This window comes from Phacochoerus africanus, chromosome 8 (assembly GCF_016906955.1).
Source record: "Phacochoerus africanus isolate WHEZ1 chromosome 8, ROS_Pafr_v1, whole genome shotgun sequence".
NCBI classification, from domain to species: Eukaryota; Metazoa; Chordata; class Mammalia; order Artiodactyla; family Suidae; genus Phacochoerus; species Phacochoerus africanus.
The window spans coordinates 53,591,248-53,606,397 of record NC_062551.1 but is presented as its reverse complement, the minus strand read 5'-3'; the positions used below and the strand labels follow the sequence as shown (position 1 = coordinate 53,606,397).

At 51.4% G+C, this 15,150-nt stretch overlaps 1 protein-coding gene across 1 annotated transcript; it reads left to right on the top strand.

Moving 5' to 3' along the window:
* Window positions 1–2,367: 2,367 nt before the first annotated feature.
* On the top strand, window positions 2,368–13,133 carry CABP5 (calcium binding protein 5). Its single transcript, XM_047791224.1, has 7 exons — window positions 2,368–2,577; window positions 4,136–4,166; window positions 4,650–4,793; window positions 6,047–6,156; window positions 9,358–9,505; window positions 12,280–12,338; window positions 12,855–13,133. Exons 1-6 carry the CDS (start codon window positions 2,515–2,517, stop codon window positions 12,303–12,305), a joined length of 522 nt encoding a protein of 173 aa, XP_047647180.1. The 5' UTR covers window positions 2,368–2,514; the 3' UTR covers window positions 12,306–12,338; window positions 12,855–13,133.
* Window positions 13,134–15,150: the final 2,017 nt, after the last annotated feature.

Genomic DNA, 15,150 nt, shown 5'->3' with positions numbered 1-15,150 from the left:
GCACATGAACTCTAACCTACCCTCCGGCAAGCCTGCCAGGTAGGCACGGCCAGAGCCACATTTCCTAGGTGAAGAAGCACCGAGGGCAGGAGTGGCTTCTGAGGGCTGCAGCCTGGAGGGCCAGCGCCAGGCTTCTGACTCAGCGGCGTGGCCCCAGGCCCCACAGCGTTCAGGCGTGGTCCCCATCCTGTTGGGAGACAGTAAATGCGGTGCCTCGTGCAAGACTCCCGCCTCTGCTGCCCACCATCTGGGGGCCAGGCGTGGCCTCCGAATCCTCAGCACCGTGTTCCAGGCCTGACCAGGAGGCAGGCAGTAGATGGACCTCTTTTCCTCATCCTTCCATCCCCAGCCCATAGCACAGCGCCTGGGGCGTAGTCAGTGCTGGTTTTCCTGATCAAAAAGGAGACCTGGTTGCAGCAGTCGCTCCTTTCTTCCTGCCCTGACTGCGGATGTGATGGTCAGTGCTGGGGCTGCCATCTTGTGATCATGAGGAATGAGCCAGAAGAGTCACAGATAAAGTCATCCTGACAAGCCTCAACCAGTGAACCAAGAGCAGCAGCTGCCTAACCAGACCTCTTGTCCTGGGGTGGGATGGATGTGGGAGAAAACTAAATTCCACTGTGATCTCTGTTTCTCATAGTTAAAAGAGCTCTGCCTTAAAGGACTGGCAAATTAATGTACATCCACATATACCAAGTTCAAAAACTTAAGGCAAGATATTTGATTAGACGTTAAAAATCATGTGTCAAGGGTCCTAGTGACTGTCCACCCCTGCAAGGAGCCCTGTGCTTCCCTTAGGTTGGAACTGGGTCTTCCTAAGGGAAGCAGGGCCAGGGACCCACTCTTTTTTTGGACTTTTTGCCATTTCTTAGGCCGCTCCCATGGCATATGGAGGTTCCCAGGCTAGGGGTCGAATTGGAGCTGTAGCTGCTGGCCTACGCCGCAACCACAGCAACGCAGGATCGGAGCCTCATCTGCAACCTATACCACAGCTCACAGCACCAGATCCTTAACCCACTGAGCAAGGCCAGGGATCGAACCCGCAACCTCATGGTTCCTAGTCGAATTCGTTAACCACTGAGCCACGATGGGAGCTCCTGGGGACCCACTCTTACTCCCCACATCCCTCTGGGCCCCGTGCACATACTCCCCAAGCAGCTTTGTCCCTCTGCCGGGCCGAGGAAGGGACATCTTCACTCACCTGCAACCCTCGTGACAGCCCCACTGATGAGGTGTGTTTACTACCTGCCTTGAACAAATGAGGGCTCCGAGGCACAGGGTTGCAAGGGTGTTACGCTTGTGTCCCCTGAACTAGAGAATGTGTTCTGATGTCCCCCCACCGCCCGGCACGCTGGTTATTCGTGTGTCCCTCTCTGTACCGAAACCCACGAGTATATCCCAGTGCCTCCGATTCCAACCCAGCACCAGAGAGCTCCCTCTCCCTCTTCCCCTTTCTGTATTAGGAACCTTTTCCCCCAGTGAGGAAGCTGATTCCCTTTATCCTTGATATAATCCTACATGTAACCAACCACTCGCCCTTCTCCGTGGCATCCCACCCCTGTGGGGGCGCCTTTCTCGCCATGATGTGGCATCAACACCCGACACCACACTGCCTCCCTGAGCGGGCACCCTCCTTGCGATGCTGACGGCACAGACCCTGCCCTAGGCGACGTGATACCTGCAGGCGGATGTCCTGGTCACTCTGCTCGAGCTCCAGTATCCACCCCAGGCTGCTTGCTCCTCTGTGGGTTCACCCTCACCCCCCCCACCCCAGCACTGCTGCCCCTCCGTGGAGAGGCCCTTCGCACCCCTAGTTAAATTTTGGCACCCCGCACCGATGGCCTCTAGTCCCCTCCACATCCCGTGCAGACACCCTATTGCCTCCTTGGGCTCTGAGCAACCCTGCCAGGGTGGACACCTGCCTTGCCCCTCCCCCTTGAATTATTCAGGAAGAAATGAAGGGAAGAGGGGAGCAGAGGGAGGGCAAATACTACCCTCTTAACCACTACATCCCTCTATCCCTGAAGTCAGGTGTCCCGTGGTTTCTGCATTCTGCTCATTTACACTCATTCCTGATTTATTAGCGTGAAGCCAGGGGCCGTGTCCTCTCCATCTGCACATGCACGGAGGTCGGGCTTAGACCGATCACACAGTGTGCCTGCCGGAACATTGTAGGAATGGATGCCCTCTGCTCTAATCCCCTTTTTTGAAACTATCCTTCCGATTCCATTCTGGGGATAAAAGGTCAGAGGCTGACACTGGCTCCCCCTCCAGTCTCCCCCAAGCCAGATGGGGAGGCAGGAACAACCCTGATCCCTCCCCATCCCGGGAAAGATATTCCAACCCAGCTGTCACTGCTCTAAGGGAGTCAAGGTGACTGAGGGAGAGGTCAGGAGAGGTGGGAAGAGCTGGTGAAGGCGTGGTGGAGAGAAGGAGGCCGAGCCAACACAGAGGACGGGAAAGAGGGGAAACGTTCTGAGATCGGTGCCTGGTGAGCTCTGTCGTGCCCCCTCCATGCAGTTTCCCATGGGCCCCGCCTGCATCTTCTTAAGAAAAGGCATCGCTGAGAAACAGCGGGTGAGGTGGGGGGGGGGGCGATGGGGAAGGGTCGGGGGGGCACGACAAAGGGAGCAGGGATGCGGGGAAGAGGAGGGACGGGGCAGGTGCAGCAGGAGAGGGGGAGCAGGTGGGAAGAGCACGAGCTGAGATGGGAGAGGAACTCCAGGGACCATGGTGGGGACACGTGGGTCAGTGATACGGGCGAGGCTGAAATCAGAAGTTGGGACCAAAAGATGGAAGACGAAGAAGGAGACAGAAAATAAAACAACGTCATTGTTGATCATTATCATCATCCTTTTCTTTGAACCCCCATGGGGATGGCGGTGGCAGTGGGGATGGTGGTGGTGGCGGTGGGTGGAGATGATGGTTTTGACGGTCGTGATGACAGTAGCTGCCACTTATTCAGTCTTTGCCGTGTCCCCAGACTTGTACAAAGAGCTCTGTCTTCCTGATGTCATTTAATCCTCAGAATGACTCATAAGGTCCATAATACTTTCATTCCCATTTTACAGATGTGGAAAACTAAGGCTTTGAATCATGAAGTCCCTTGCTTTAAGCGTATATGGTTAGTATGTGGCGGGGCCAGGTCTACCTGCTTCCAATGAGCATGCTTTTGTTAGTCTTTAAGATCGAGAAAGGGATAGAAAGAGAGAGAGAGATGTGGGGGGAAGGGGAGAGTAAGAGAAGTTGGGGAGAGGTCTCCCAGGACAAAGGCAGATAGGAGGGTGAAAGAGGCCAGAGGCTGATGGAGTTTTCTAGGTGGAGTGCCATATGCCCAACCCTGACCCTAGTGCCATGGACCCAAGCCTGACCCTGCAGGTATGTCCAGGCATGGGTGGTGGCAACACGATTGGAAATTCTGAAAGCTTTTAGGAGTTGGTCATGCTGGCAGCGATCATGCCTGGGTGCCCCTAGGAGAAAGCACAGAGGAAAAGAGTCAATGAGATAGAGTAGAAAGAATTCTGACCCAGGAGCCAGGAGCCCTGAATTCAAATACCCATTCTCAATGCACCTGACTGGCTGCATGACCTCAAGTGACTGCTTTGGGAGGGCATCTGCCACTTAGGAGCTGGGTGACCTCAGGCAGCTTCCTTAACCTCTCTGTCCCTCGGCTTCCTCTTAAAATGGGAATAAGATTTGGCTCTCCCTCCTGGAGTGGTTCTGAAGTTTAAATGCAATGGTTGTGGAAGCCTGGTACCGTCAGCGCTCACTCGGAAACAGGATCAAATGGCTGTGATTCAAAGCCTGGCTTTCTTCATCTGGAGAAGTGGGGACTGAATTCCGTGGCCTCCCAGATCCCTTTCAGCACAAGCAGATGGCTGCAGGAAAGGCAGCCAGGAAGGGCAGCAGGAAAGGGACTAAGGTTCAAGGATGGGGGCGAGGATGTGTGAAGGGGTGAGGAAGAGCATAGCCATGGCATGGGAGTCAGCAGATGGGAGCGAGACGGAGTGGAGCACAGAGGATAGGGGGACCGGGAAAGGACAGGGAGCGCCTTGGACAGAGGAGATTTGTTCGGAGAATGGAGTGGAATCCCTCACCTCTCTCCAAATCCCCTCCCTGCTGCCTTCCTTTCCAGGAAAGACCGCTGGGACCAGATGAGATTGAAGGTAATGCTCTCCCTCCAACACGCTCCTGTTGCCATCCACCCACTTACCCCTCTCTGTTCCCTTGTGCATCTCAGTATAAATCCCTCAATGTGAAAACCTTATGTCACCCTCTCTTCCCGCTCAACTGCAATTCGGTGGCAGCTTCAGTGCCTCCCAAAGTGTTCAGAAGCTGTCCCCATCCCCCAGTGTCTCCGAGACCCAAGAATGACATAGGAGTTTTAGGAGGAGACCAAAATTGTTAGTCTCTTGGTGGTTTCGAAGTTCCCCAGAACCTCACCCAAGAGTATGAAGGACGTCAGGGCTGTCATCTAGTGGTCTCAGGACTTCTTCTTGCTAACACATTCCATACATCACTCCTTTCTGTTTTTGTTTTTTTTTATGTATTATTTTTTGAGTTAATCCCTCATTAATAGTTTAAGGGAAGATATGCTTCCCCATTGACTGTTTCAAGTTCCCCCAAAGCTCTTCTTTCTTAACTTTTAGAGCTCCGGGAAGCATTTCTTGAGTTTGACAAGGACCGAGATGGGTTCATCTCTTGTAAGGATTTGGGGAATCTAATGAGGACGATGGGTTACATGCCCACGGAGATGGAACTGATTGAACTGGGCCAGCAAATCCGCATGAACTGTGAGGCGTGGGAGTGGGAGGAATGGCTGGGGCGAGGGGAGGGCTGAGGGTGGAATTAGGAAGGATAGAGACCTTGAGAGTAGAGTTGGAGGAGGGAAGAGGGGCTGCAAGTCTGGCAGAAGACGGTTTAAACATACTTAGGGAGGCAGCATTTGAAGTGCTTAAAAGGGTGTCTTTCAGAGGGAGAGTTGGGTTCAGGTCCTGGTTCTGTTATTTACTAATTGCAGTCATTTTGAAAAGTGGAAGGAGCCCCCTCCTCTGTTTCCCCATCCACCCAGTGAGGGTGACATGACTCCTCACTTTGTGGAACTGAAGAAAGGACGGGATAAAGATGTTAGTACAGGTAAAGGCTTAGCCTCTCGCAAATGCGTATTCAATGTAAGTATTACTACCGCCAAGATTCATGAGTGGAACGCAAGACTACAGGTATATATAGTATAGTCATGGATACAAGTTGGGTTCTTAACCTGCTGAGCTGTAATGGGAACTACTGGAGCTATATTTGATGCTGGAAACAAACTTGGAGTGGGAGCCTAACGTTATGAATCATGGTGCAGAAGGGATGGGGGTTTAGGTGGAGACCAGAGCTGATTCTGTGATGGAAGCCAGGATAAAATTGCTGCCAGGCTTGCTTCTGGGCGTGTGACAGAATAAACAGCATTTATCAAGGAAATGCACTCTTCACGTCTGGAAGGGATCTGGAGCTCATTTAATTCATGCATCCCTTCTCCAGATCTACCGATGAGGGCACCTAGATCAAAGCCAATTAAGAGACTGCCTCAGAGTTCCCGCTGTGGCTCAGCGGCTTACGAACCTGACATAATGTCTGAGAGGATGTAGGTTCCATCCCTGGCCTTGCTCGGCGGGTTAAGGATCCAGCGTTGCTGTGAGCTGTGGTGTAGGTCGCAGACACGGCTTGGATCCTGAGTCGCAATGGCTCTGGCATAGGCTGGCAGCTACAGCTCCAATTAGACCCCTAGCCCAGCAACTTCCCTATGCTGCAGGTGCGGCCCTAAAAAAAGGGAAGAATAAAAGAGGGCGAGATTGTCTCAAGGTCACACCAAGGGTTCGTTACGTCTGCCCTTCCACACCTGTCCACTTCTGTTCAGATGAGAGGGACCAGAGGGCGTGGGGTCACGGAGAGAGGACGATGCTCTTAGAATGTCGAGAGGTTGGAGCAGGCCTATTCCTTGGACTGAGGTGAAGGGCAAGGGAACTCGGAACCTCCCTAGACCCGCCTCTTCCGTCCTCAGTGGGCGGCCGCGTGGACTTCGACGACTTTGTGGAACTCATGACCCCCAAACTTCTGGCAGAGACGGCTGGGATGATCGGTGTCCAGGAGATGCGAGACGCCTTCAAGGAGGTGAGTTAAGAGCGTCGTGATGTCAGAGGTTCTTGGAGGAGACCCTTGAGGTCTGTGACCAGTGCCGACTGTGGGCAGAGCCCACCCAAGCCGACAGTTTTCCTCGAACCTTCTTGCTTGTAATAGGAGGAAGGAATCCAAGACTGTGAGACCCCAGAAGGGAGCGGAAAGACAGCATCTGGTTGAATGCACCCGTTGTAGAGATGCTTAAAAGGATGAGATCCAGGGTTCCCGCAGTGGTGCAGTGGGCTCATGACCCGGCTTGGCTCTGGTGGCACTGGTTCACTCCTCCACCCAGCACAGTGGGTTAAGGATCCAGCATGTTTGCAGCTGTGGTGTAGGTCGCCTCTGTGGCTTGGATTCGCCCCCTGGCCTGGGAACTTCCAGATGCCGAGGGTGCGGCCATTTAAAAAAAGAGAGTGAGCCAGGGGGGGTGTCAGGGCTTGCTGAAATTCACTTGGATCCCTGGATAAATTGCTTTCCTCACTCAGTTTTCAATAACATGAGGCAAAAAAAAAAAAAGACTAGTGTTTAGGAGGAAAGACTTTGGAGTCGGGCAAAGAGGGGTCCAAACCCCAGGAAGCCCTCCAACTGCTGTGTGGTTTCCTCATTCAGCCTTGCGTAAAGATTTAGAGTGGCGTGGTCCAGGAAAACGTCCCGTGATCGTGGAAATACTCTGTCCACAGCGGTAACCACTGCCCTGAAATGTAGCGCTAGTGACTGAGGGGCTGACTTGTTCATTGTATTTCATTTTGCTCCCTTTCAATTCAGTTACTTTCCACGTGTACTCAATAGGCTGCAATTTCCATTCATTTAAATCTGAAAATGAATACTCAGTGCAATTCTTGGAAAACCTTCACTCAGAATGACTAGAGGATATGGATCTACCTTTTCATCTTTGCATTTTACGAAACCGAAATGCAGGGATTTCTGATAACAGTTTGTATCTGAATTGAAACGTGCTGTGAGTGTGGAATACACCCTGGGTTAAGATGTAGCATCTTGGGGAGTTCCGTTGTGGTGCAGCAGAAACGAATCCGACTAGTAACCATAAGGTTGTGAGTTTGATCCCTGGCCTTGCTCAGTGGCTTAAGGATCTGGTGTTGCTGTGAGCTGTGGTGTAGGTCGCAGATGTGACTTAGATCCTACATTGCTGTGGCTGTGGGTGTAGGCCGGCAGCTGTAGCTCTGATTTGACCCCTAGACTGGGAACCTCCAAACACTGCAAGTGTGGCCCTAAAAAGCAAAAAAAATAAAAAATAAAAAAGAGAGAGATTTAGCATCTTAGGACTTCCCTTGTGGCACAGCAGGTGAAGGGTCTGGCATTGTCTCTGCAGCAGGTTGGGTCATTGCTGTGGTGTAGGTTCGATCCCTGAAACTTCCACATGCTGCTGGCAAGGAGGGAAAAAAAAAAAAAAAAAAGGCTCAGTATCTTAGCTTAGGTCCTCTTGGAAGCTGGGTATCTTAACTAACTATGCTAAGGACTTAATAAGTAAGTAATTAGTAGGGTATTATGCTAAGTCTTATGAAATCCAGTACTCAGAAAAAGAATGTAACATACTGCTCGTTAATATTTTTTAAACTTTTTACATGCTCAAATGATATTTTAGATATATTAGGTGAAGTAAAATTGACTATAAAAATTAATTTCACTTGTCTCCTTCAAATAAGTGGGTGGGTGGGGGCTGCTAGAAAAATGCAAATTACCCCTAAGGGAGTTCCCTGGTGGTTCAGCAGGTTAAGGATCCATTGTGGTCACTGCTGCAGCTTGGGTCACTGCTGTGATGCAAGTTCGATCCCTGGCCTGGGAACTTCTGCTTGCCATGGGTGCAGCCAATAAAGAACAAACTACCCATGAGGTTCGTGTTGTATTTCTGTGGGACAGTGCACTGCCCCAGGGGAAGTCACAGCCCAGGATTAGGACGCAGCAGGCAGGAAGGCGGAGCTGAGGGAGAGTAAGAAGCCTGGAGAGCTGGAGAAGCATGAGCTGGAGAGAGCAGAAGGACATAAACAAGGTCTCAGCAGAACCCAGCACCAGAGGAGTTTGCATGTCACCAAGTACTGTCAGGATCTCAGTATGAGTGGGATAGGAAGCCCCTGGAGGACTTCGAAGCCAGGTAGGGACAAGATCTGACCCGCATTTTATTTTAGTTTCAGTTTTTGGCCACACCAAGGCATATGGAGTTCCTGGGCCAGGAATCAGATCTGAGCTGCAGTTGCGACCTACACAACCCCCTGTGCCAGGCTGGGGATCAAATCTGCGTCCTGGTTCGGCAGAGATGCTGCCAATCCCGTTGCACCACAGTGGGAACTCCTGATCAGTGTTTTTTTTTGTTTGTTTTCATTTTGGCCACCCCACAGCACATGGAGATCCTGGGCCAGGGATCAGATCCAGGCTGGAATTGTGACCTGAGCCGCCACTGTGGCAACACCAGATCTTTAACCCACTGTGCTGGGCCAGGGATCAAACCCGGGTCCAGTGCTCCTAAGACACTGCTGATCCCATTGCGCCCCAGCAGGAGCGCCCCCGATCTGTGTTTTAAATGCACACGAATGTGAAGTCCTGATGTGTGGAGAACAGATTACATAGGAGCACCGTGGAAGTCAGAACACCAACTAGGAAGCTGTGGCCATAACCCAGGCAGGTTAGCTGCAGCACAGCAAGAGAAGGACAGCTGGTTCCCAAGTAGGTTTGGACCCAGAACGTAAAAGACTTTCTGGGGGAGTTCCCGTCATGGCGCAGCAGAAACGAATCCAACTAGGAACCATGAGGTTGCGATTTCGATTCCTGGCCTTGCTCAGTGGGTTAAGGATCTGGTGTTGCTGTGAGCTGTGGTGTAGGTCGCAGATGTGACTTAGATCCTACATTGCTGTGGCTGTGGGTGTAGGCCGGCAGCTGTAGCTCCGATTGGACCTCTAGACTGGGAACCTCCAAACGCCGCAAGTGGGGCCCTAAAGAGCAAAAAAAAAAAAAAAAAAAGACCTTCTTTCTAGTAGCTCAGTGAAAGGGGTGCAGCACCAGGCGAGCTAAATGTGGAACAAGGAACAAGACTCCTTAAACCTGCTTTCGAGGAGCTGACTTTTAGCGGATGGTGCCCACGAGCTCTTAGCTGTGTTCTCGACTCCTGGTAAGTGATCAGCAAACCCTGCTGTCATCCTTGTTGTTGCTGCTGCTTATATGATACCCTCTGCTCCGACTCAGTTTGACGCCAACGGAGACGGGGAGATCACGCTGGGGGAGCTGCAGCAGGCCATGCAGAGGCTCCTGGGAGACAAGCTCACTTCCCAGGAGATCTCCGAGGTGGTCCAGGAGGCTGATGTTAACGGAGATGGCACTGTTGACTTTGAAGGTGACCTTGAATGGAGCAGCCTTTTGGGGGACCCACCTCCCTCTTCCCACGTCAGCCATTCCTTCTCGCTCTTCCCCCGGTTTGAGGGTGGAGGAGGGGGTTAGGTTTTGGATGTTTTTATTGCATCCATCTCCTTTCAAAGAGCCGTGCCTCTCCCCTCTCCCCGTTTCTGCACCTGGCCCCTCCTTGGGACCCCTTGTCCCGAAGCCCATTCTGATGCCACTTCTCTCAGCCCTTCCTTGTTCACTGGGCGCCTTTGTCATAGGAGCAAGATGTCCCATCAGAAGAGGAGCAGACTAGGAGGTCCCATCACAGCTCAGCGGAAACAAACCTGACTGGCATCCATGAGGATGCAGCTTCGATCCCTGGCCTCTCTCAGTGGGTTAAGGATCTGGCATTGCTGAGAGCTGTGGTGTAGGTCGCAGACGCAGCTTGGATCTGGTGTTGCTGTGGCTGTGGCGTAGGCCAGCGGCTACAGCTCCAATTTGACCCCTAACCTGGGAACCTCCATATGCCTCGGGTGCAGCCCTAAAAAGACAAAAAAAGAAAAAAAAAAAAGGAGAGCAGACTAGTTAGCACTGGGGTCAGAGTCACAGGGTTCAAATTCAAGATTATGTCCCCCTGTCTCTCTCTTTTTTTTGGGGGGCATGCCTGAGGTATGCAGAATTTCCTGGGCCAGGGACCGACCCAACCCAAACCAACCATAGCAAACTCCCAGAATTGTCTCTTACTAAATATTGGGCTGTATCCTGGTCACCTACTCTCTTTAAAGGTCAGTTTTCCCATCTGCAAAATGGGGGTAATGATGGAGTCTCTGTGGCTCAGTTAAGCATCCAGCATTGGAGTTCCCACTGTGGCACAGCAGGTTAATGATCAGGCGTTGTCTCTGTGGAGGCACAGGTTCGATGCCCAAGACAGTGGGTTTAGAAAGTGACCCAGTTATGTATATATATTCTTTTTCTCACATTATCTTCCATCATGTTCCATCACAAATGATTGTGTATAGTTCTCTGTTCTGGACAGCAGGACCTTTTTGCTTATCCATTCCAAGTGCAGTAGTTTGCATCTATTAACCCCAAACTCCCAGTCTATCTCACTCCCTCCCTCTCCCTCTTGGCAACCACAAGGCTATTCTCCATGTCCATGAGTTTATTTCTTTTCTGTAGATAGGTTCATTTGTGCCATATATTAGATTGCAGCTGTAAGTAATACCATATGGAATTTGTCTTTCTCTTTCTGACTTACTGCACTTAGTGTGAGAGTCTCTAGTTCCAACCATGTTGCTGCAAATGGCATGGTTTCGTTCTTTTTTATGGCTGAGTAGTATTCCATTGTATGTATGTACCACATCTGCTTAATCCATTCATCTGTCGTTGGACATTTAGGTTGTTTCCATGTCTTGGCTATTGTGGATAGTGCTGCCGTGAACATAGGGGTGCATGTATCTTTTTCAATGAAAGTTTTGTTTGGACAGATGCCCAGGAGATGAGATTGCTGGGTCAAATGGTAGTTCTAGATTTAGTTTCCTGAGTTACCTCCATGCTATTTTCCATAGTGGTTGTACTAATTTACAATCCCAGCAGCACTGCAGGAGGGTTCCCTTTTCTTCACGTCCTCTCCGGCATTTGTTATCTGTAGATTTACTTCTTTTTCTTCTTCTTCTATTTTTTTATTTATTTATTTTTTATTTATTTATTTATTTTTTTTTTTCTGTGCTCACAGCATGCAGAAGTTCCCAGACCAGGAATCGAATTCATGCCACAGCAGTGACCGGAGCCGTAGCAGTGACAACCCTGGATCCTCAACCATTCTTTGCAGGGGTTTTTCTGGGACTGCACACCTTGCTGTATTGAGTTGCTGGGAAATCCTGGGCGGCAGTGAGGGAACTTCTCTAAACCCTCTCCGCTCTGCTTATATAATCCCCAACCTTAGTAGATGTTTGTTGCGTGCTGCATCTTAGCCAGTGTCTGCTGGATGCCTGCTGGATCTAGCCTGGCTCAGGGACAGTGGGCAGCCATGAAGAGCTGGAAGAGGTAGGGAGGTTTGAGGAAACAGAACCTCAGCCCGTCACAGGCAAGGAAAGAACAGACTGGGACCTCGAGACCTGGGTGGGACCAGTAAGTTCATCTGACCTGAGTCAGGGCAAAGGCAGGTACAACCTGTGTTCATTCCAGGCCTCTCCATTCATCGAAAAACGGCCTGCGGCGTATTGCTCAACCTCACCAGCCTTGGTCTGCCGATCTGTAAAATGGTACTTACCCTCTAGGATCGGTTGAAAAGATGAAATCAGATGCTCATAATGACTATTGAACATTGACTGTGTCTTTTTTTTTTTTTTTAGGGCTGTCCCTGCAGCATATAGAGGTTCCCAGGGTAGGGGTGGCATCGGAGCTGCAGCTGCTGGCCTACCCCACAGCCACAGCCACAGCCACCCCAGATCTGAGCCACGTCTGTGACCTACACCACAGCTCACAGCAACAATGCTGAATCCTTAACCCACTGAGCAAGGCCAGAGCTCAAACCCACCACCTCATGGATACGAGTCAGGTTCATTACCACTGAGCCACAGCAGGAATTCCTTGACTGTTTTGTTTGCGCCATGACGGGAACTCCTTCTGAGTCCCATTTTGTAGATGAGGAAATCAAGGGGTCGAGGGGGACAAGGAAATAATTTCCCAAAGGTCCCCAGTGGTTCCTGACATGTAGTAAGGGCTGAAAAAATAAGGGCAGTTGCTGTGAAACACGGGTGCCTCACCGGGAATTTTCCTTTGCAGAGTTTGTGAAGATGATGTCTCGCTGAGGAGGTTCTGGAATCCCGGTCACTCTCTATCTGGTCAGCGGGGATTGGCCTCGGGGGGAGGACCAAACCCCCAGGGGCCCTTCAAGGAGAGAGGGTGGGAGGCTGTGTGGAGACAGCTTTGCAGCGCCGGGGGCTGAGGTTGGACCGGAAGTGATAGCTTTGCCCGCTGGGGTCAGGGGTCACATCTCTAGAACTAGATGAAGAAGAGAGAGTCTGTGTGTGGAAATGTGAACGGCACTGGGGTCTAGTTGCTGCTCCCCAAATTCCAAAGGCTTTTTTTTTTTTTTTTTAATGGCCGCACCTACAGCACATGGAGGTTCCCAGGCTAGGGGTCCAACCAGAGCTGCAGCTGCCGGCCTACACCACAGCCACAGCAACACAGGATCCGAGCCGGATTTGGGACCTGCACCACAGCTCATGGCAATGCTGGATCCTTAACCCGCTGAGCAAGGCCAGGGATTGAACCTTCATCCTCAGAGAGACAGTGTTTGGTTCTTAACCTGCTGAGCCACAGTGGGAACTCCTTAATGATATCTTTTGACTTTACAGAATCTTAAATCCTCATGACCTGCCAGTCTCTTCCCCAGCTTCCTCCGGGTCAAAATAGTCTTTTCTCCTGTTAGACTCCAAGGATTCAGCACAGCATCCACCCTTCCCCTCTTCCTGCTTCAAATTCCCCTCAGCTTCCATCTCTCAGCAGAAGGAGGTGTGCCAATCAGACAGCTGGAGACGGGGTTTTTGATAAGACTGGGTTTGGAGGTGATGAATCAAAGAAGCATCTGGGACTTCCCGTTGTGGCTTAGTGGGTTATGAACCTGACTGGTATCCATGAGGATGTGGGTTCAGTCCCCAGCCTTGCTCAGTGGGTTAAGGATCCGGCATTGCCATGAATTGTGGTATAGGTTGCAGACGCGGCTTGGATCTGGTATGGCTGTGGCTGTGGTGTGGGCCAGCAGCTGCAGCTCCAATTCGACCCCTAGCCTGGGAACTTTCATATGCTGCAGGTGCAGCCCTAAAAAAAAAAAAAAAAAAGCCTCACCCCCCCTTTCCCTGATTTCCTGGAAGCCCAGTCTGTTTTTAATCTCTCTGGCCTCCTCTGTCCTTCTCCTGTGTCAAATACTCAGCCCGCTGAATTAAATCACAAATCTGGATTATTAAGGTTTAGAGCAGGCTGATCCCCCAGGGGCTTAATCCCCCTGGAAGTGACATCATGCAGCAGAGAGAGAGGACCCGCCTCTTCAAATCCTCAGCTCAGCCGGGGTCACCACCAAGCCATTCCTGGCAGCCCCCTGCCTCTGCGTCTGTCTGCCCTGGGCTGCTCAGGGAGTTTCCCTCTGGTAGAAGGGAAGTCAGTTCCACCCCTCGCATCCTGACCCTGAACTGTGCTGGGAAAGACACATTCCTCCTCCCCTTGGTCCGGGAGCAGATCACTCCGGAACACAAAGTTCTCCAAATAAAGAGTTCGTTGCACACCCTCCGAGTTTTTCTCACTTTTAAGTCCATTAAGTGGAAACGGAGAACGGGTCGTCTAGTTCAACAGCCTCCTTTTGTAAAATTTTGACTGTAAGGAGTTCCTGTTGTGACTCAGTAGTTAACGAACCTGACTAGCATCCATGAGCACACAGGTTCGATCCCTGGTCTCGCTCAGTGGGTTAAGGATCCGGCGTTGCCATGAGCTGTGGTATAGGTTCCAGATGCAGCTCAGATCCTGCGTTGCTGTGGCTGTGGTGTAGATGTGACCCCCAGCCTCCCAACTTCCATGTGCCACTGGTGCGGCCCTAAAAAAAAAAAAAAAAAAAGCAGTTAAGAGAAGTTCAGATCGGGATGACTAGTAGTGGAGTGGTTAGCTATCAAGAGAACTGGGGAAGGCACCAGGGTGGCTTAATTGGCCAGAGGGTTTGAGGGCAGAGATGCCAGTTTATCAAGGAATGTCCTTGGGGTCGATATCTGGAGTCAGGAACCAGGATCAGGCAATGGGGAAAGTTGAATGGCAGTGCCAACTCAACAGTCTCAGGCAAGCCCACAGGAGCTCTTGACACAGCATTTAAGTCATCTCGCTTGGGGGTGAAAGGGCTGGGTCTTTAAACCTGCCCTGGGTCAGTCCTTGCGTGTGTCCCGTCCTGGGAAGGGGATGACCTTGGACGAGGGAGGACATCTCTGATTTGGGGCTGATGGATGAAGGCCGCCTGCAGATGGCGCTCCTCCCCCAGCTGGGCGCCAGGACGTGTGGAAGGCGGATCTGGGGATCTCTCCCTTTCGGTCCCAGGGCGTTTCAACAGAGACGGAGCGTGGTGAGGAGGAGGGCGGCAAGAGCTGGGAGGGTGGTGGGGAACTCCCACGCCAGCAAGGTACCAAGGCTGGAGTGAGCCTGGTGGCTTCCAGGGACAGAGCAGCAGCTTGCGTGTCGGGAGTGAGGGGACCAGAGACAGACAAGGAGATGCGGGAGGGCTCTGAACGAGGAATGGAGAGGTGTGATCTGGGTAGAGGAGGACTCTGCCTAGACGGCATTTTATTTTTTATTTTTTATTTTTTTTGTCTTTTTTTTTTTTTTTTGCTATTTCTTTGGGCCACTTCTGCGGCATATGGAGGTTCCCAGGCTAGGGGTCGAATCGCAGCTGTAGCCACTGTCCTACACCAGAGCCACAGCAACGCGGGATCCGAGCCGCGTCTGCAACCTACACCATAGCTCACGGCAACGCCGGATCGTTAACCCACTGAACAAGGGCAGGGACCGAACCCGCAACCTCATGGTTCCTAGTCGGATTCGTTAACCACTGCTCCACGACAGGAACTCCCTAGATGGCATTTTAATATATGATTGAGGATCTATGCTCTGGTTGCTAAG

Excerpts from the sequence above, each read along its gene's own strand:
- CABP5 (XM_047791224.1), top strand. The coding sequence starts at position 2,515 with ATGCAGTTTCCCATGGGCCCCGCCTGCATCTTCTTAAGAAAAGGCATC. Across the intron at positions 4,167-4,649 it reads GGGACCAGATGAGATTGAAG|AGCTCCGGGAAGCATTTCTT; the intron begins GTAATGCTCTCC and ends CTTAACTTTTAG. Across the intron at positions 9,506-12,279 it reads TGGCACTGTTGACTTTGAAG|AGTTTGTGAAGATGATGTCT; the intron begins GTGACCTTGAAT and ends TTTCCTTTGCAG.